The sequence below is a fragment of the Echiichthys vipera genome (assembly GCF_963691815.1).
Source record: "Echiichthys vipera genome assembly, chromosome: 7".
Classification (NCBI taxonomy): Eukaryota; Metazoa; Chordata; class Actinopteri; order Perciformes; family Trachinidae; genus Echiichthys; species Echiichthys vipera.
This window is the reverse complement of record NC_139832.1, coordinates 32,307,485-32,329,676: the sequence shown is the minus strand read 5'-3', so window position 1 is coordinate 32,329,676 and position 22,192 is coordinate 32,307,485. Positions and strand designations below refer to the sequence as shown.

The 22,192-nt window shown below is 41.4% G+C and overlaps 1 protein-coding gene across 1 annotated transcript; it reads right to left on the bottom strand.

The window, feature by feature from the left end:
- Positions 1 to 627: 627 nt before the first annotated feature.
- On the bottom strand, positions 628 to 20,278 carry LOC310949491 (protein-glutamine gamma-glutamyltransferase 2-like; the record flags this gene model as incomplete). The annotated part of the gene is made up of 16 exons (XM_083916965.1): positions 20,180 to 20,278; positions 18,174 to 18,344; positions 14,459 to 14,689; positions 11,091 to 11,209; positions 10,460 to 10,588; positions 10,035 to 10,212; positions 9,224 to 9,365; positions 8,881 to 8,984; positions 8,466 to 8,608; positions 8,248 to 8,347; positions 7,353 to 7,498; positions 7,034 to 7,163; positions 5,569 to 5,729; positions 3,386 to 3,522; positions 1,590 to 1,743; positions 628 to 642 (listed from the first exon to the last, which is right to left on the bottom strand). The coding sequence occupies exons 1-16, from the start codon at positions 20,193 to 20,195 to the stop codon at positions 628 to 630; spliced, it is 2,076 nt and encodes a 691-aa protein (XP_083773091.1). The 5' UTR covers positions 20,196 to 20,278.
- Between the last annotated feature and the right edge of the window lie 1,914 nt (positions 20,279 to 22,192).

Here is a 22,192-nt window from a genome sequence, read left to right as displayed (position 1 = left end):
CACAGCTGGCTAGTAGGGCAGATAGGAAAGCAGAGGAAGAACAAAAGTGAGAGGCCTCTGCTGCACAACAACTTTTCTTTTCTCCTCTCATGTTTTCTCTCCATCTCCCTGTGGCCCTCTCTCAGTTTGAGGACTATGTGATGGACATGTGTTTTGAAGTCCTGGACAACTCCAAGGACGCCCTGAAAGACTCAGAGATGGACACTGAGCACAGATGGGACCCCGTCTATGTCAGCAGGATGATCACTGCAATGGTGATGATGTCTTCTACTTAGTGAACTTAAAATTTTATGTTTCTATCTACATGTTTTATTCAGAGTTCCATCACTTTAACTGACAGTATCATTTACACATACACCAACGCTGTTAAATACAGAAAATGCTGACTTGAAATAATTCTCCCCCCATTGCCGTGTTGCGCCCCTATGTGCCGCATATAGTGAATACCCCAGTTCTGAGCCACTGCAGATAGCCAACCCATCACCTAGCTCAGACATCAGTGTTAATAAGTCAGATCATGTGTATATTGGTGAAATAAATCTTTATTAAAAGCATACATGCATATGTGTATGTGTATTATAAAAATGCATAAATATTAGGATTTAATTAGATGAAAAAGTCATGAGTTTAGTCATACTCAGACTGAAAGGAGTTCGGAAAGATATTTTTAACCACTATGCACAACAAAACCATTTAGCACAATGTTTTTACCCCTCCAGCTCATAACTGAGGTCCCCCTGGTGGTTTTCATTTCATCATCGGGGATTACAAATCAGTGGTGATCTGGGCCAGGACAAGGGAACTAAGATAGAAGGAATTAAATTTGGCGTTCCAGTAAAGTGAGAAATATAAGAAATTAGTTACAGAGAACGAACATAGACAAAAAGCAAAATATTATATATCTGTCATCTAATGTTTCTAGCAGCCTCTTTGGTGGTAAGATGTAACTGCAGGTGAGCCAGTTCTTTCAGAGCCTCCTCCTATCAGGTCCATGATCACTTTATTTGTTTGCTCATTTGTAAACTTTATTGAAGCACATTCACCTCTCTATTTCCGGTCCGTCTCCTAAATGTTCCCCTTTTAAATCCTATCACACACATGTTCCTATTATACTTCTGCCCTTACTACAAGCCTGACTCAGAAGTTGTAAGTTCCAGATTACGGATTACAAGTGAATGCAGCATATCTGTTAGTGCCGGCAGACCAACCACTGTCAGCAGCATCACTAACATGGCGTCTAATTTACATCTAGAGAGGGAATGTCTCCACAGACACACAGCTAAAATGCAAGTACCAGTGCTTTCATTAGTGGGTCATATGATCAATCACCATTGTTTTAACCCACTCTTTGATGGAAACTTAACAGACAATTAAATAGATGAAAATCTAAAAGCACAACTTTAAAATAACTTTTTGGATAGGGTCAAAATCATCCTGGAAGACAACTATTATTTAAATAGAACACTTTTCACTGTTATACTAGAAATACTTTTGCATTCAAACAGACAGCTTCTCCTCTCACATTCAGAAAAAGTCACATTATCCCACAAAACAACATTTGCTGGTTTTTAATAATGTCCCGTAATTACACGGGAGTATTTCTTGCGGACAACCACAGTGGTAAATCCCTTCACGTCCTTCAGTCTGTCAGAATCAAAGTCCACCAGGAGCTTCCTGACACCGGTCCGCATGGGTGAGAATGAGAGCTTGACAGACACTTTCTGGCCTGGAGATACATCACCACTGAAAAAGACGAGAAAGTGAGAGAGCAAGCTTTTTAAATGTCTTTTTTGAGGTCCTGTCATGAACTGAAATCTCTGTCCTCAAAATTATACACATAATGCCCCATTATGACCATGTGAAAAAAGTTTTCTTGAGTTTTGAAAATGTATTAAAATTAAAAAAACAAAGAAATCATATTTACATAAGTATTCACAGCCTTTGCTTAATACTTTGTAGAACCACCTTTGGCAGCCTCTACAGCCTCAAGTCTTTTTGAATATGATGCCACAAGCTTGGCACATCTCTCTTTAGGCAGTTTTGCCCATTCTTTTTTGCAGTACCTCTCAAGCTCTATCAGGTTGGATGGGAGACGTCTGTGCACAGCCATTTTCAGATCTCTCCAGAGATGTTCAATCGGATTCAAGTCTGGGCTCTGGCTGGGCCACTCCAGGACATTCAGAGAATGGTCCTGAAGCCATTCCTTTAAGATCTTGGCTGTGTGCTTGGGGTCGTTGTCCTGCTGAAAAATGGACTGTCGCCCTAGTCTGAGGTCAAGAGCACTCTGGAGCAGGTTTTCATCCAGGATGTCTCTGTACATTGCTGCATTCATCTTTCCCTCTATCCTTACTAGTCTGCCAGTTCCTGCTGCTGAAAAACATCCCCATAGCATGATGCTGCCACCACCATGCTTGACTGTAGGGATGGTATTGGCCTCGAGATGAGCAGTGCCTGGTTTCCTCCAAACATGACGCCTGGCATTCACACCAAAGAGTTCAATCTTTGTCTCATCAGACCAGATAATTTTGTTTCTCATGGTCTGAGAGTCCTTCAGGGACCTTTTGGCAACTTCCAGACGGGCTGCCTTGTGCCTTTTACTAAGGAGTGGCTTTCGCCTGGCCACTCTGCCATACAGGCCTGATTGGTGGATTGCTGCAGAGATGGTTGTCCTTCTGCAAGGTTCTCCTCTCTCCACGGAGGAACGCTGGAGCTCTGACAGAGTGACCATCGGGTTCTTGCTCACTTCCCTGACCAACGCCCTTCTCCCCCGATTGCTAAATTTAGACGGAAGAGTGCTGGTGGTTCCAAACTTCTTCCATTTACGAATGATGGAGGCCACTGTGCTCATTGGGACATTCAAAGCAGCAGATATTTTTCTGTATCCTTCCCCAGATTTGTACCTAGAGACAATTTTGTCTCTGAGGTCTACAGACAATTCCTTTGACTTCATGCTTGGTGTTTGCGTTCTGACAGTCAACTGTGGGACCTTATATAGACAGGTGTGTGCCTTTCCAAATCATGTCCAATCAACTGGATTGACCACAGGTGGACTCCATTTAAGCTGTAGAAACATCTCAAGGATGATCAGTGGAAACAGGATGCACCTGAGCTCAATTTAGAGCTTCATGGTAAAGGCTGTGAATACTTACATAAATGTGATTTCTTTGTTTTTTAATTTTAATAACTTTTCAAAACTCTCAAGAAAACTTTTTTCACATGGTCATAATGGGGCATTATGTGTAGAATTTTGAGGACAGAGATTAATTTAATACTATTTGGAATAAGGCTGTAACGTAATAAAATGTGGAAAAAGTGAAACGCTGTGAATACTTTCCGGATGCACTGTATATTGCCTTGCAGGGAAGGTGGCTCACTCAGTACTTACTTAACATGGATCTCAGTGGCTGTCAGTAGGCCGGCCCCTTCCACAGTGAACACGCCACCCTTCAGAGGAACTGGGAGAGGATTGGTGAAAGAGATGTAGACTGTAACTTGTTCCCATACAACAGCCTTTCCGGGTACCTGGATAAAGAAATGACAGCTCTGTGTTAAGGGTCCATTTTACAGTGTAGGACATCACAGTTTGCAGTCTGGAAACTCTAAACATCCAAAGGCTTCCACTCGACAGAATGGTGGATTTCGTGGGACCAATGCCTGTTTTTGACCAAAGTATTTCAGGTACTACAGAACCACTGGAACAGAACACATGAACTGATCCTGTGTTTCCATACACACGTGCTGACTTGGCTGGACTCATGTCATGTCAACCCAGTGTGGCAGGGGTTTGCATTCCCATCACAACATGTCTACCAGCTTGAAGGTGTGTCTTCAGAGTGACTCTTCGGGGCTATGGCTGTTTTTGTATCTTAAAATATCAGTCTTCGTCTGCCCACCCTGGGCTCACACTGAGATAACGTCTTCCTCCTTCTCTTTGCACTCTACGATTTGCACACAGCTCCCCATAAGGTCTCATCTAATCTGGTTGTCGTCAACACCATTAAATTTTGGATCCATTTCAGGAAGCAGTACGGCTTGCAAAGGGCTTTGATCCTTGACCCAGTTTTAAATAACTATGGGTTTCTCCCTTCCTGCACCGACCCTGCATTTCGCATATGGTCAGATAAGAGCCTCAGAACGCTTAATGACCTGTATGACAAATGAGTTTTTGCGTCCTTTGCATTTATGTCTTATTTTATACATCAATGTATACTAAGAACATCTTGAACTTAAAATTGTACTCTGTAAGATTTTTATCTATTTAATTGTCTTTTAAGTTCCTCTCTATCAAAGAGTGAGTTAAAGCAATGGTGATTGATCATGTGAATGAAATGCACTTGCTGCCTCTTTGCTGAGTATTTCAAATATCTGTGTCTGTGGAGACATTCCCTCTCTAGATGTAAATAAACCTCCATGTTCGTGACGCTGCTGACAGCTGTTGGAATGTCGGCCCCGATCGTCACAACAGTTATGCTGCGTGCGTGGGTGTGTGTGTGTGTGTGTGTGTGTGTGTGTGTGTGTGTGTGTGTGTGTGTGTGTGTGTGTGTGTGTGTGTGTGTGTGTGTGTGTGTGTGTGTGTGTGTGTGTGTGTGTGTGTGTGTGTGTGTGTGTGTGTGTGTGTGTGTGTGTGTGTGTGTGTGTGTGTGTGTGTGTGTGTGTGTGTGTGTGGATTTAAGAGGGGAACATATAGGAACAGACTGAAAGTAGAGAGGTGAATGTGTGTCAATAAAGTTTACAAAAGAGCAAAAAAAGAAATAAATACAATGGTAAACACACAGAGTGACTGTGAACGTGACAAGATGGAGGCTCTGAAAGAACAGGCCCACCTGCAGTTACACCTTTCTGCCAAAAATGTCGTCGCTACAAACAACGTATCTCAGATCTTATGGAGTACAACTTTAATACTCAAAAGATTTATTTTTCCATTACTAACTGGGACAACAACCTCCAAGAATGAAACATCAAACATCAAACTCTTGACAGCAGTAGTCTTCCAATCTCTGAACCCATCGCCTATCTGTCTGACAATAAATTAGCCTCTGGGGACGACAGCTACTATTTTGGACTTTCCGGTGTAGCCAACAAATATCTGACTTCCTTAGAAGTTAAAACTTGATATGCAATAACGTTGGCATTGAGAGACAACGTCTCTATAAGCAGATATCTGCATATGAATGGAGCTAGATAATAACAATAAGCTAATGAAAAGCTAAATCATCGTCAGACCATAGTGTTCCGATATTGCATGATAGCCAATGTGTTCCGCCTTGTTTGGTTTCCACACGGACTGGTTACCTGCATGCAACCAAAGCATGCTCAAACATGATTGGTCAATAATACTCGCACTACAAACGGAAACCAAACTGCTTCCACCTCCCCTTGCCTACAGGTTCGACTTCCACATCACATGCAGAATCTGTTTATAGAGACGAGTAGTCTCCTAGCTCAATGTGCACTTTAACTGATGTGAACTGAGAGCTGCACACTGAACTAGTTCAGTATCATTCTAATCAGTCTGCTACCTTTCATTTAGACAAGCATTATAAATCTTATAAATGTGTGCGTACCCACCTGTAAAAGGAGTTCAGGCATGCTTAGTGGGATGTTGGCGACAGTCATGATGGGTTCGTTCTCCCCTGGAGCCTCTAATAAAGCTTTCACCCTGATCAGATGATGCTCAGAGACACAACGGATATAGTCGTCATAGTGCAGACGCAGGACTTCCTTGTGGGCTGAACATACACACAATATTAAAGGTTCAGTTGGTAACTTTTATGAAAATAACGTTTAGTCATATTCAAACTGTCACTATATCCTGACAGTAGTAGATGAGGTGGAAAATCTGTGAAAAAGTCCTGTTCCTTCGTTCCACCTAGTGCTCCTAATGACATCTGCAAAATTTCTCCGCACCCAAATAAATACAACCAGTGGGAACCGAAGAGTCTCTGACACAATGACGTGATGAATGTGAAGTCAGATCAAACTGTCAAACTAGGCAGAGCTCATCAAATATGACTCAAGATCTGGTTACTGTACAGCCTATTTCTGTTAAACTGTAAAATAAGAACGTTTGTTACGTGACTATCATGTTGAAGCCAGTCAAGCCAAAACCAAGCTCTACCCATTGGCCGATCAGCCACTGGGTTTCACAGTTTGATCAGAGTTCACGAGCAGTAATTGACAGTGCGTTTGAGACTTCTCAGATCTGATTGGTTGTTTTCCTGCATGCATTGTTCAAGTCACAGGCAGAGACAGCTCGAGGCATAAGAGAACTAAGCAGCTGCTTAGGGCCATGCGGCTGCTAGGGGGCCCCCAAACTCATAATGAGACCACAACATGGCTGACCGTGAAAAGGAATGTGATCCTTATTGTGTGTTCATGTTACGTTAAATAACAACGCTAAAAGTATATAAGCCTATTAAACAATTCCAAACTCAGCTATTTATTAAGCTTTAGTGTTGTCTTCATGGCCAGTTACATTTATTGTGTTCTGTTGTGAGTTGTGTTGTATTGAAGTTGTTTTTTACTTTACATGGGTAGTTATTCCTATTTACTGCAAATAACAACCTACTGTTGAATCTTTTATCTTTCTGCTACATCAAGAGTAGATGACTTTTACATTTTTTCAAAACAAAGAAATCATTCAGATAAAAACAAAATAGTAAAAAATGGCAAGTGCAGTAAGTAAGCTTTACTTTGAGTGTTTCTTTGAGTGGATTTAATTAACAGGAAAATAACGAAGAAGTATAAAAGAAGTAAAGAAATAAAAGCGGTAAAAATAAAATGCACAAGGGTTATAATTGTATATGGTAGCGGATTCTTTGAATGTGTCACATCTGTGAGGCAGGGCCCCCAAACTTATCCTGCTGAGGGCCCTAATATGTCCAGGGCCGGCCCTGGTCACAGGTTATATCAAGTCAAGTCAAGTCAGGTCACAGGTTATATCAAGTCCTTAATCAAGTCTTGATTTATTCAAATAATATCTGTTTACTGTCCTACAGTACACAGCACTGAACTATTGCTTTGAACTACTCACCTTTGTGCGCAGGCACTGTCACGCTGATTGTTTGTCTCTGGCACTCCCCCCGGTGGACAGAATTGTAAGTTACAGCCATGACCAGTATGGTGAGCTGAGCATGAGCATCTCTGTCTCCTTCATTCGTCACCTGCAGACAAAATGGATTCATGACTGAATGAATGATTGACTACTCTGATTTATGTCCATAAAAAAAACAGAGTATAGATACACTCAACTACACACAACTTTAGCCCCAGATCCACTGTTTAAGATCTAATGTACTCATTTAATCATTTCATCTATCCATTCATTCCACGTCAGTCTGAGCACTCCGTACCTCAACAATCACATCGAAGTCTGTCCCAAATACAGGCCTAGCATGCTTGATTGACAGCTTCAGTTGTCCTGGTTCTACGCTCCCATTAGTCGGCTCTGTGACCCGGCGTCCCGCCTTCGCGTAAACCTCTCTCTCCTTCGTGGAGCCTGTGGAGAAGACGTGACCGTGTGTAGCCGTGAGTCCAAACATATGACTATGAGCATACTGTACTCCATAAGATTTGAGATTTGTTGTTTCTAGCGGCCTCTGTAAGATGTAACTGCAGGTGAGCCTGTTCTTTTATAGCCTCCATCTTGTCACCTTCACTGTTACTATGTGTGTTGACTATTTGTTTTTATTCATTTTTTTTCTCTTTTGTAAACTTTATAGAAACACATTCACCTCTCTACTTCTGGTCCATCCCCTATATGTTCCCCTCTTAAATCCATACACACACACATGTTCCTATTACACTTCTGCCCTTACTACAAGCCTGACTCCCGATTTCCGATTACAAGTGAACGCAGAATAACTGCTAGTGATGATCTGGGCGGGTCACTTACATGGCAGCTTATTTATCTAGAGAGGGAATGTCCCCACAGACACAGATATTTGAATAATCCGCAAAAAGAGAGGAACTGAAAAGACAATTAACTAGATGACAATCTTACAGAGTACAACTTTAAACAGAAAGCGGGAGCTTCAGAGGGACCATCACTTACATAATCAATCAGTTGTCAGTATGAATATAAAGTCTTACAATTAGAGCATTTAAAAACAAGAGGTCTCATATTGTTGGTGAATGCTGTATAAATGGGATTATATTTAGTAAGGGTTTATCAGCATAGCTGCCATAGATTTCTACCATCACTGATCCTATTCTATCTACTCCTCTGTTCACGACTTTCCAACTAACCCTCAGGATATTTGTAGTGTAGAGTGACATCGTCTCTGCGGTCGCCGTAAACACTTTTGGTGCTGATGTTCCTCCCCACACTCGCCTGGTCCACCCTAATCTGTAACAATAATTATAACAATTTGTTATTAAATCGTTTTAATTATGAAGTCTTAAAAAGTGCTGATGCTTTTTAACTTTAGCATATTTAAAAGATAATCATAACAAAAGTCAATCACCTTCTGCCGTTGACCATCTTGACGGACGATCCAGTAGATGATGTCAGCGTTCACCTCGGCAAATACAAACGGAGCATCATACTTAACTCCCAGACTTCCCTCCTTGATGGCTGTCACTGGACACGGACCACAGCAGAACTCGCCTGGAGAGTAAAAAAGTATTTTGTGATGGATCTCCTGTATCATTAGATAGTGGAGACAGTGACAGGAAACAGGAAGCTAAATTTTTGAATGTCTGATAGAAAACACCAACTAGCCTTGGATCTAAAATATCACAATAGAACAGTATATCACATTAGAACAGTTTATAGGGATGGAAAAACAACAATCAGCCGGCAGGATGTACGTTTTGGAAGGTGAGAGAAATGAGAAATGAGGTGAAGAACAGAGATTAGGTAAATAATGAGGAATGTACCGTCACTCAATTCTTGAGGAGTGGGGTCCAAAACCTGCCAGCCGTCATATCCTTTGGGGAGATCATCTCTCCTCATCCAGGACTCGACCCAACAGTGGAAGTTCCTAATCATGAGCAGAGGAGAGGAGATAATTCATGACATGAGGTGATGTAATATCTTCATTTTCAAAATCTGTGTGTGTGTGTGTGTGTGTGTGTGTGTGTGTGTGTGTGTGTGTGTGTGTGTGTGTGTGTGTGTGTGTGTGTGTGTGTGTGTGTGTGTGTGTGTGCGTGCGTGCGTGCGTGCGTGCGTGCGTGCGTGCGTGCGTGCGTGCGTGCGTGCGTGCATGCATGCATTTTCTACCAGCTACTGTCTTTCTTGTATCGTCCATTAAGGCTCTCCATTCTTTCATCCAGCAGGAAGTCTATAGAGAGGTTCCCATCAACATCATGGGCTGAAGAGAAGTTGGTGATGAGGCGGGTTGGGATGCCCAGACAGCGCAGCACTGCCAAGGTAATACACATCAGACGGGGACAATTCATTCCTTTATTCCTACTACTTTCCTTTCTTTTCCTTTTTTAGATTTTATTTTGAATTTGCCTCCAAAAATTGGCTTGAAGAACAGTAGTGATAAATTGAGTTTCAGTTGGCGGACATATATCAGTTAAAGTTTATAGCCTTGAAAACATGGATCTTTTTTTTTTTAATCCAGCTTTCCCTCTGTAAATTATTTTTTTTTTAAATTGGCTTTTTCCAATATTCAGATTTCTGATTGTATGCACTGACTGCATTTTCTGTAGTGAGTAGTGCACATTTAAACATCCAATAAAACTTGTAAATCAGTGTTCTGTCTTAGTAAAAGTAATCAACTGGGGAATTTGGTGACCTGGCTATCTCCCCTAATTCCTTATTGTCTTATGTCTTTTGAGGGGCGCCTCATAACAAAATGACACTTAGGGCCCCAATTTGGCCTGGGTCGCTAGTTCAAGTCCCATGTACGGACCCAGTATGCAGGTGGACAGGTATAGCAGGAGAGGTGCATAGATCCTTTTTGCGTGTGTGTGTGTGTGTGTGTGTGATATTGTTTTCTTCTTTTAATAAATGATATCTTCTTCTTAAGAACTCTTAGACTCTGGGATCATTCATGCAGCAGAGAAATCTGTGAAAGCCTCACCTGTGCAGGCGACGGCAGCAAATACCCAGCACTGGCCGTATTTGACCGCCCTCATCCCAGCCTTGCTCCACTGTTGGAGGATCGGCACGCTGCCGGTCCATTTGTATGGTGCAACTCCGTCAGAGTACGGCTCTACCCAGCGACCGGTCAACACACCCCTGTCACCGTTAGAGTTCACCTGGACAGGTGGAGAAAATATGTTGATGAAACATCTTTAAAGCTGTCAATCACTTCAGGAAGCATAGGTTTGACTATGAGAGATTTTCACGTATTTCTTCCTGACAATATGTGTAGTGATCATCTGTCCTTAAATCAGAAAGGTAAGTATCATGATAACAGTTTGAAACCTAAATACAGATGATGTATTCTTGCACTGTTGTCTAACTGGCTGTATTGTTTTAGCAGTAAGTAGAAGACATCATCACCATCGCAGTGATCATCCTGCTGACATAGACGGGGTCCCATCTGTGCTCAGTGTCCATCTCTGAGTCTTTCAGGGCGTCCTTGGAGTTGTCCAGGACTTCAAAACACATGTCCATCACATAGTCCTCAAACTGAGAGAGGGCCACAGGGAGATGGAGAGAAAACATGAGAGGAGAAAAGAAAAGTTGTTGTGCAGCAGAGGCCTCTCACTTTTGTTCTTCCTCTGCTTTCCTATCTGCCCTACTAGCCAGCTGTGAAGGAACAAGCCTTTGTGTGTGTGTGTGTGTGTGTGTGTGTGTGTGTGTGTGTGTGTGTGTGTGTGTGTGTGTGTGTGTGTGTGTGTGTGTGTGTGTGTGTGTGTGTGTGTGTGTGTGTGTGTGTGTGTGTGTGTGTGTGTGTGTGTGTGTGTGTGTGTGTGTGTGTGTGTGGTTTGGTTACATTCTGACATCTCCTGTCCAGAAGTTCCCCCCATCCAACAAACACAGTTCCTGATCCAGCAGCACCACACTGCTGTGAAAATTCACACAGGCCAACTACCGACCTGACAGACAAATACATACTCGACCCATTCGCACAACGTGTGTGTGTGTGTGTGTGTGTGTGTGTGTGTGTGTGTGTGTGTTTGTGTGTTACCTGTCCATAATTCCAGGGAATACTGTTGATGTAATCCCAGGTCCCCATGAAAATAACTCCATCTTCATTCATAACATACTCCTGGAGCAGACTCTCATCTGGGAGGTACACTACATCATCTGGCACACACACAGAAGACCATGAGTACACAGCTGACCTCTTGCTAATGAAATAAACATGAACTTTTAGTCGGTTTCTTATGATAGCCTGAGCTAGATTTTAAAAACAAGTCAAATCAGTCCTACATGAATGCATTACCATAGTTTCTATTGTGCACTGAAAGAATAGAGCATACTCTTAATACAATGTAGAATAGAATATACACGGGAAAAACATTTGTGGAGACAGACAAGAAAGCATGAGTTTTAAAAATCCTAAACATCTTCTCTTGGCCAAGCTGGATCTGCTTCCTCATCCTCACTGTCCTTCCTCTTCCTGCAACACTGCCTTCCATTGTTGTTGAAGACAGGTATGCTCACGTGTTGCCTTTTAAGAGTGCTTACGCCTGTGAGTTTACAAATACGCACCTACATCTGGGGTGGCAAAACTACAGCGGTGCAATTTCTGCCTCGTCAGCATTCCTCATGACTCAAAAATGACTAGATACTTCCATAAGCTTTTATTTAGCTCTTCTTTTGGAACATTTCTATTTTGAAATTTAGTGAAATAAGCTCTGTCACAACCCACAACCCGCCGTGACCCTGGGCTCATGTGCCAATGTTGTTTGTTTTAGGTCTTTTTGGTGTGCCTGCTGTGTGCTTGTTTGTTTTGTGTTGGAGTCCATCTCTGGTTTTCCCGCTCTCCCTCATGCTCTGGCTGCCACTGGTGGGTGTGGTCACGGGATGCTGCTCCACACCTGTAGCTCATGATCCCAATCAGCACACCTGGTCCTGTTCCAGCAATCAGCACACTATAAAATCATGACCAGCCTTCCTGGATCGGTGCAGCTACCAGTATGACAACACGTTAGCCAAACAGTACCCGTGCTTTGTTTAACTCTGATGGTTAACTTGATTTGGTTCTCAACCCCACCAAGACTAAGGAGCTAGTGGTGGATTTCCGCAGGAGTAAATCTGCCCCCGCACCCATCTCCATCAAGGGCGTGATGGTGGATGTTGTCCAGGATTACAAATACCTTGGGAGTATACCTGGATAACAAACTGGACTGGTCCAAGAACACTGAGGCTGTTCACAAGAAGGGCCAGAGTCGTCTCTATTTCCTGAGGAGGCTCCGGTCATTCAATGTTTGTAACACCATGCTGAGGATGTTCTATCAGTCGGTGGTAGCCAGTGCCATCTTCTTTGCTGTTGTGTGCTGGGGCAGCAGACTGAGGGCAGCAGACGCCAAGAGGTTCAGTAAGATCATCAGGAAGGCTGGCTCCGTCCTGGGGGTCAAACAGGACTCTTTGGTGGCGGTGTCTGAGAGGAGGATGCTGTCTAAACTGCACAGCATCCTGGACAATAACTCTCACCCTCTCCACCAGCTGCTGACCTCCAGCAGAAGCATCTTCAGCCACAGACTCATTCTCCCCCGGTGTAACACTGACGGCCGGAGGAAGTCTTTTCTTCCGGTGGCCATCAAACTTTATAATTCATCTCCCCCCAGTCAGGTAAGGAACAGTGGAGACCGTGTCCTGAGAAAATGTCACTTTATATCACTTCATATCATCACTGCACCACTTTATTCAGTTGTACTGTAGATTTGGTTCAGTAAGAAATGCTGCTACACTTTTGACACTGTTATCACTTATTTAAGTTTGTACTTATTTTATTTCAATCTGCTGCTAAACTGCATGCTGCGTATTGTTGTATATTGTGTATATACCTACGTTTAACAATGTCTGTTGCACTCTGTCACATTTAGTTAATTGTTTGATTTATTTTATGTTAGCTTTATTTTGATTATGTTAGCTTAATGTTACTCTGACCCTTTCCCATCTTTGTACTAAAACTTTTGCACTAGCATTTCCCTCAGGATAAATAAAGCTTCTTGTATCTTAACTGTTTTTTTCCCCCTGTCTGGCCTCAGACCCTCTAGCTGCGAGTTTGGACCCTGTTCTCCGCCTTCCAGTACGGCAACATCCAGAGCACCATAGCCCGGACCCCTTCCACTCAGTTCCATCTGAACCCCAGCCACATTAAACTTTTTTGTGAATTCAAATAAATCCCCTTTTTTTTGTGCTTAAACTCCTGGTATGTGATTGAGTTCTTGACACCAGCCCTGACAAGCTCTGTCTAAAGGCCTTTGCACCGAGGAGATGACTTTGGCTCTGCAGTGTGCATTCCTGCTGTTGGGGTCGCGGGGGGCTGGCGCTGAGCTGTTTTGAAATATTAAAGAATCGTGTGTCCCCTCCTGGTCACCACGTGACAGCTCGGCATCACAAATCACCTGTACATTTATCGAGTGGTAGTTTTTGCGATTGAATGTGTAATCATTCATGGATGGTGCCTTCAGACGCACGTGAGTACAATCAATTGCTCCAACCACAATTTTTATTCGTTTTAAGAATCCGTTTTGATCTGTTAACATGTGACTGCTTATGCTTAATGACAGCTGAGGTTTGTTCATTATTTTCAGCCAGATTTTGCTGTGCTGCACCTTAAATTCACAGGCTCAAATGTGTGTACACAATCTCAGACCAGACGTGAGATTTGATCGTAGCTCCAGCTCACGTCCAAATTGATAAATGCCGGAGTTTGCGTGGAAATGGTCGTACGCACGTTTTTCTGCCGTATGTTCGTTTGATAAATGAGGGGTAATGTGCAATGATCTTTAACCTCAAACAGAAACCTGTTCTGACTTTACTTATTTACAGATTTTAAGTAGACACACTTAAGAACAGCAAATACGGTACTTTGTTTGGCTGATATGTGGGCACACCAGTAGACTAGAGTAATGTTAAAGGGTTTTGTAGTTGCATAGTTGCTTGATAGAAAATCAGTTATCTATGGCATGCTGGGTTTTCTGATCCAGGAACACGGTTTTAAAATTCAAATACATTCCGAATATGAAGATGACCTTTTTTGCCTTCAAGTAGATTGAAGTGTTATTAAAGTGTTGTTCTGTGAGAATTTCCATCATGTGGTGTTTTAATGATGATGCTGGTGATGATAAAGGCTCAGTGGGGTTCTAACATAATGACAGGGAGCAGTCATATGGTTTATATAGGTTTGTCAACATTGGAGTGCACCAAACAGGTGAGGGGATGAGGGTAGAAACCCCCGCTAATGTAAATTCTTGAAATAGATCCAGTCTGTTTTGCTGCTGACTGAATGATGCCATTTAAAAGTGGCAGTATGTGAATGCAGTGAGTCAGACCTGTTGGAGAAAGCCAACCGTGGAGTGTGCACTTTGCTTTATCTCTTACCTTTACACCATGGGTTAAAGAGTAGGTGGAACCTCATTTTGTCTGTCTTCTCTAAAATGTGTCCATCAGGGGACATCATCAACACAGCCAGATGGTACTGGCCAATGATGGCGTCCGCTGGACTATGCAGAGTCAGCACCATTTCATCCTGCGCTCCCAGCTGGTTAAACCACCACTTGTCTCCGGCCCCAAGCTCCTTCTGAACCTTGATCACCAAGTCTTCTCTCTTACCTGGAGAAACACAGTTTATATATCATTTATGAAACGGATATTATCTTCTTGCTGTTTTTGAGTCAGCATCACAAAATATTGTTGAAATGAGCATGGTGTCAGAATGACATCAGTGGTCTGTGTAAGAAGAGTGGTTGACTCTTACTCCAGAATCTTTCGTTTGAAGATATTCTAGAAAGAAGATTATTGCTAGTAAAAAAAAAAAAACAATTTAATATTTTCAACATTCTGCAGTGAGGAAGACCTACTTTGTATTTCCCCTGCACCTTTGTGGACCCAAATCCATTGGCTAAGGCCTAATATTTATTTTATATCTGCACCTTAAAACATTATGTTGGGTTAGCCCTCAGATAATAAACACAATTATTCTATTGGGTAAAATATTTTTTTTAAACCCAATCAAGAACTAATTTGAATTTCCTAAAAAAATAGAATTTGAAGCCAATTTCGTGTGTGTGTGTGTGTGTGTGTGTGTGTGTGTGTGTGTGTGTGTGTGTGTGTGTGTGTGTGTGTGTGTGTGTGTGTGTGTGTGTGTGTGTGTGTGTGTGTGTGTGTGTGTGTGTGTGTGTGTGTGTGTGTGTGTGTGTGTGTGTGTGTGTGTGTGTGTGTGTGTGTGTGTGTGTGTGTGTGTGTGTGTGTGTGTGTGTGTGTGTGTGTGTGTGTGTGTGTGTGTGTGTGTGTGTGTGTGTGTGTGTGTGTGTGTGTGTGTGTGTGTGTGTGTGTGTGTGTGTGTGTGTGTGTGTGTGTGTGTGTGTGTGTGTGTGTGTGTGTGTGTACAGGGTATACACACTTTAAATAATTAAGTAGGTGTTTATTTTATATATACAGTATAAAGTAAATATATATAGTTTATATATATCATTGTAAGTTTCTAAATGTACTGGTACCATCAACCTAAGTATTTGAATTATTGAAGGGAGTCTACACATTTTACTTAATTTCTTTTTATGATTATTATTTTATTTGATCAATCTTTGATGTTGTTGTCGTTATTGGTATGTGTATTATGCCTGTATTAATAATAAAAAAATAGTGAGGGAAATATGTTTTTGTATGTACAGTATTTTGTATGTATTTGTTAGTATCAATCAAATGGAGCATTGGTGTTTTACCAGCTGGTTTACAGAGGAACACTATGGTTTGGGTCAAGGACTGATAGTTGGTGATTTAACGACATTTCTCCACTATTGTTTTTATGAGGCTCAGAATATCTAGCTACACTTGGGTGTCTTAGCCAGTTGGAATGTTGTCTTACAAAAGTTATTGATTAATAATGAATGCGGGTATATTTTTCTTGGCTACAAATCCCAACTGTGTGTAACCAACACCTGATGTAGCTTATTCTCTTTGCCATAGAGCTTTGTGATGTACAGGCCCACAAGCAATGCTTCCCCGATTTAAACTAGCTGTGCAGCTAACTGTAATCATCTAAAACACATGCTTTAAAACACATTTTACTTGATGTGGAAAAAGTATTGGCTGAATTTTCGCAGCGTACAAGTGTTGGTTATAGCTTAATGTGTGAAACATGTTTTATTTTAATGTTCAGCATCATTTGAGTGTTGGGGAATCGATAGAAGCTAACTTGCTATCCTAACACTTAGCTAACCTTCTGGCAGGAGCGTACCTATGTTCCCCAGGTTTTATGTTCCCAAGGTCCTATGTTCCCTGTTCTGTTTGTGACCGGGGAACATTGGACCCTTTTTTTAAAAAATGGTCCTCTGTTTTCCCGCTTTTCACAGAAAGTCCCCGATCTGATATTTTTTCTACAATCAGCGCCAAATTCCACAGTAAATAGGCTTATGTAGACCCTAACACTACCGCCTAACCCTGACCCTGACCGTAACCTCTAACTCTAACGAAATGCTGAATTAAATCAGCGAAGGCAGAGGCTTATGTGACCGGGGAACATAGGGATGACCCCCTTCTGGCCTAGCCTTGTCACATATAACATTGCACATTTTTGTTAGTCTCATTGTTCTGCTGTAGCTATGAGTTGGTGGTAAATCTTGTAGTTAAAGTGAGATAATGATGGAGCTTACATGGAAGAGAACAGTCCAGTCTGCGTGACAGGCTAAACAGATGGTGTAAACGAACAGACCGCAGCATCAAGTTCTTATTATGTGTTTACATTCACACTTAAGTAATGCTTAGCTAATGCAATGTGATTTAATGCATGAATGAATACAAGATGTGTCATGACAACATTTCTGTTTCTCACCATCAATTAGTCAAGTTAAGTTAGTTCACACTTAATACATCAGTCAAGGAATGTTCATTCACAACTACTATATATTGCACATTTGATATGTGATCAAATCAGAGGAGGATCAGCAATACTTTACAATGAGGGCCAATCAAATTTTATCAAGTAGCTAATGATTAGTTATCAATTAGTTCATTGAGAAACAAGTGAAAATTCCTATATAGAGGACTATATGATGAGTTACAAGACAACAGATTGGGAGTGTACTGGTTCTTAACCAGGGGTCCAGGGACCCCAGGGGTCCTTAAGGTCATGAGCCGTAAGAATTGAGATCCCTTGTTTGTAGCGACCTCTTTGGCAGTAAAATGTAACTGCAGACGAGCCTGTTCTGTTAGAGTCTCCATCTTGTCACGTTCGCGGTCACTGTGTGTTGACTTTTTTTTTCTTTCTCTTTTGTAAACTTTATAGAAACACATTCCCATCTCTACTTCCAGTCCGTCCCCTAAATGTTCCCCTCTTAAAACCATACACACACACGTGTTCCAATAACACTTCTGTCCTTACTACAAGCCTGACTCAGAAGTTGGAAGCTCCTGATTTCAGATTACAAGTGAAAGCAGCATAACCGTTGGTGACGATCTGGGCCGTCAGACCAGCGTCTGTCAGCAGAGTCACTAACAAGGTGGTTTATTAACATCTAGAGAGGGAATGTCTCCACAGACATGAGTATTGGAATACTCAGCAAAAAGGCAACAGGTGTTTTCATTAGTGGGTCATATGATCAATCACCATTGTTTTAACTCACTCCTTAGATAGATCTAAAAAACAATTAACTAGATGAAAATCATACGGATTACAACTTAAAGAGTCAACTATAGGATTCTCGTCATAATCATATGTCACAACCATAATCATTTCAGATAGAGGTCCCTGAAGTGAAATCTTATCAAATGAGGGTCCATGACCTAATGAGTATCAATTTGGGGGTAATTGATGTGAAAAATAATAACCCATGATCTACCATATCGTCCTCCTTTAGGAATTATTATAAGGGAATAATAATAAATCAATTATCGAGCCCTTACTGATTCATTCCACACCCGTCTTTCAATGAACTAATCAAATACTAATTATTGGCTCCAAAATTTGATTAGGAGTTACTAATAGTCCTATTAGTACTACTAATAGTTTCAGTTAGGATTAGTTCCTCATTCATTCCTCATTTGTTAACTGCTCAAATTGTGTGGTTACCTGTATCTTCTGAGAGGCCGTACTCACCAAGGTGCAGGACCAGTTCCAGGTGGTGTTTGGGGAGCAGAGACTCAGAGCACTGCACAGTTATGGAGAAGGGTTGACCCCTGCGGACAATCAGGCGCTCTCTATCAATCTCCCTGGTGCGGTGAGCCAAGTTGTTTTCATGACTTCTCAGATCCACATCAGTAATCAAACCTAACAGAGACAGAGTACAACAATCAGTCTGCAATAAACAATGTCTGTGTTTTGGCTGGCTTGTTGCTATATAAAATATTGGCAGCGATAAGTTGAACTCAATGAATAAGATGTCATTTGGTCAGGCACAGTTCAAACGTGCAGCAAAACATTATCCGCCAAACGCCGTAACTAACCCCAAACCTTTATTTCATTTAAGTCAAAATGAAGTTATTGTGTCAATGAATAAGTCATTGCCACCAAAAATTGTGAAAACTGAGGTGGTCAGCTGTTGTTTTCACCATTTCAGTCTTGTGCGTCACTGAATGCCTGCTGTAGCTGTTTTTTCTGAAGCGGAATGACTGCTATTGTGTATCGAAGTAAACACTCTTTAGAGGCTGATTTCAACAGTTCAAGGTTTCAAATTCCACTTCAATTTACATGTGATGTGAAAAAATAACACAACACATTTGCAATGGTCAAAAAAATACAGTAGAATAACTAAAATGTATTTAGCCTTTCAATACCCCCCAAAACATAGGCTTAGTATTAGAGGTGTTCCTATTCCGATGCCAGTATGGGAAATGCCTCTGATACTGCTGAAAATGCTGGCATCAGCGAGTACTGAAGTCCAGGCACTGATCCAATACCAGGTCATTTATTAGAAACAGGAATCTATTTACTGGGTAGCTCCGTTAGCTCTGACACGGTTACTCTTAATCTTTATTTAATAAGTTAAATAATTCTTAGTAGTTCTTGTTAATAAGTATTCCTCTATTTATTTAGTTACGTTAAGTTGCTGTTGCACTACTGTTTTATACTGTTCTATTTAAAATAAAAAAATAAAAAAATGGCTTCCATTTGCTGTATTCATTCATGTTTTACAAAGGGTTGAACCTGAGCCAGGCCTTACCACAGTGATAATCATATCACAGTCATGCAGGCGTAGCAAGATCTTTCTCTTTTTTTTAACACACTGGTATCTGTACCTGTGCTCGGTAAGGGCCGATACCCACAGCATGAGTAGCTGAATCGGTATGGGGGGGGAATGGTATCAGAGCATCTCTACTTACTATATGCAGTATACACTGTAGTACAATAAAATATCTACCTCACACCAACAATAATGCTCTGCCAATTTTTACAATTAGATGGACCATTCTGCATGTGATGGCTTGCACAATGAAATCATAAAAAACATAATTTGGAGAGCAAAACTGTTGCTCTGAGAAGAAACACAATCAGCTTTCATCACAAAAAGACATAAACAAACAATATTGTTCAAATTGTGCATAGTCATTTGCTTAAATGTGCAAAAAATTAAAAGACACTTTCTGTTGCACAAGTTACCAAATAGTGTAAAGGATTTCACCTATTGGTTTGATGACTTCAACTGTCATTCTGGAAATGAAATTAGTGAAGTCTAGCAGTGCTAGTAGGCCAATTTTGTTACCTTTGGAAAGAGCAAAGGTAATTTTTTTCCTTGTTTGCCGTCTTTATGCTAAGCTTACTGTCTCCTCGCTTTGACCAGTCTGATCCCTGTCCTAACTAGACTTGTACTTCCTGCAGGAATTAGAAGGGTTCATATCACACACAAGTGTTGAGTCATCCATCAGCACATTTTTCACACACATCATAATCTCCCATAGAGTTCTTAAAATGGACTGAGAAGCAGCAAGACATGTAGAAAATAAGCAAATCAGAAATGCTTTAATAATCCCAGGGGGAAATTGTTTACTAGATAGATAGATATATAATAAAAAATAGATAGATAGATAATATAAAAATAGATAGATAGATAGATAGATAGATAGATAGATAGATAGATAGATAGACAGATAGATAAAATGACTTACCCTTGTGGTTGGCCATCACAGATCCTCTTCCTATTTAAATCTATAAAAACGATGCTCCACGTGTCCTCCAGTGTCTTTAGACTCTTCTTTCCATACTCTGTGTCCATCACAGTCCTGTATTTATACACACAAGACTGGCCCACCCACTTCTCTGAGACACACTCACCCCAAAACACTCACTCCACCTCATCACCCTTGGTGACCTCTGACATCACTTACCAAAAACCTGCAGTCCTCGTGTGGGTGTATGCATGTGTGACTCTGTTTGCAGTGTGTGAGTGATAGCTTAAAGTGGATATCTCATCCCTTCTGAGACACTGGGGTCTTTGTTAGTGTATATGTTGAAGGGTAAATGTTTCTGGTATACATGCATGCCCATGTCAATCTGTGTGCATGTGTATACAGTATGTACTTTGTATTGTATGATTTGTAATTTGATGATTTGGAAAGAATAGTTTTTAAGCTTTCATGTCAATAAAGCCCATGAAATTGAAAAAAAATCAGACCACCGGAGAATTTAGTTCTGTGACACCTGTAGTAACATGCCATCACTTCTTCTCTGTTCAGACTCTAAATTAAAAAACAGTTATTATGCAATTGTGAGTAATGATTTAGAGGTCTGGAACCAGGACAGTTCTTCTTTGCATACTGCAAATAGTGTGACTAAAACATACAGTACTGTGACCTACCATTACCTTCCAGTTATTACTCAAAAACCAAACTGCCCTGTGGTACACAAGAAAAAAACACATGCAGTATGCTTTGTTGAGTACTTGCTAATATTCACGAACAGTGGTTCTCAACCAGGGGTCCAGGGAGAGTCTGGGCATGAAAAAGATTTAGAACCACTGTTCAAGAATATACCTTTTTTTTCATATAGTATTTGAAGCCAGAAATTTCTACGATTTGATTATGAAAGTCCTAACTTAGCATAATGTAAAAGTTAAAAGATACAGATTCAAACAGCTTGGCATTCATCATTTATATTGTTACGGACTTGTTTAGTCTTGGGGTTTAAAGCTAAAGCTCTTTTCACTGGTCCTATCCTGAACTGAGCTGAAGACGTTGAAAACAAGGAAAAACACACATAAAGGCTGCTTTCAAACACAAGAGAAAGCTGGGTTAGGTTAGCTTACCCATTAGCATGCCTCTGGTAGCTCAGTAGTAAGGTTGTTTCTCCCTGGCTTGGACTTATTCCCACTACTTCAGTTTTTTAGTTGTTTTTTTGTTGGATCCTCAGAAACAATAGTGCAGGTGTCCATGGGCTGAAACCTCTAAACTAGGTTTGAGCGGCTTTCACTCAGAATGAAATCAGCCCACAAGCCAAAAGTACAGTACAAGAAATCAGAGGAATGAGGAAACTCTAACTCCTAAAAATATGTCACTTTATATATAGCTGTGTTCATGCTGGAAGTGTTCTATCTTATTTTACTTATGTTACTCATAGAGTCAGCCATCTAATAAAGTGCAGCTGCACTAGCAACATGGCTCGAGGGGGAGCGTACCTATGTTCCCCGGGTCCTATGTCTCCCGCCTTATATGTGCTAATTGTGGAAAAATTAACAGACCGGGGAACATCGGACCTTTCCCCACTCTGTTATTTTTTCCACAATTAGGGCCGAATTCCATGGCATATAAACCTATGTAGACCTTAATCCACTGTGGGAACCCCTTCACCCCACACACACAACATGCCCCTCCCCCTATCCACGGCTACTTCCCCTCCCTCTTCCACTCTCTTCCATATCCAGCCATCTCTCATGACTCCCCCCTCTCCTCACATCCCATTCCCCACTCAACATTCTGGAAGAAGACTACATTATGGAAAACATTCCCTCACCCCTCCGACTCAACCCTACATCAACCAACAGCTCCACTCACCCCTCCTCCCCCTTACCAACTGCTCAGCAATCACCTTCTCCTATCAACACCCAGAAATCCCCTACCCTGATTCCCCTCTTCAGACTGAACTAACATATCGCACGCCCCACCCGCAAGATTCAGGACTGGTCA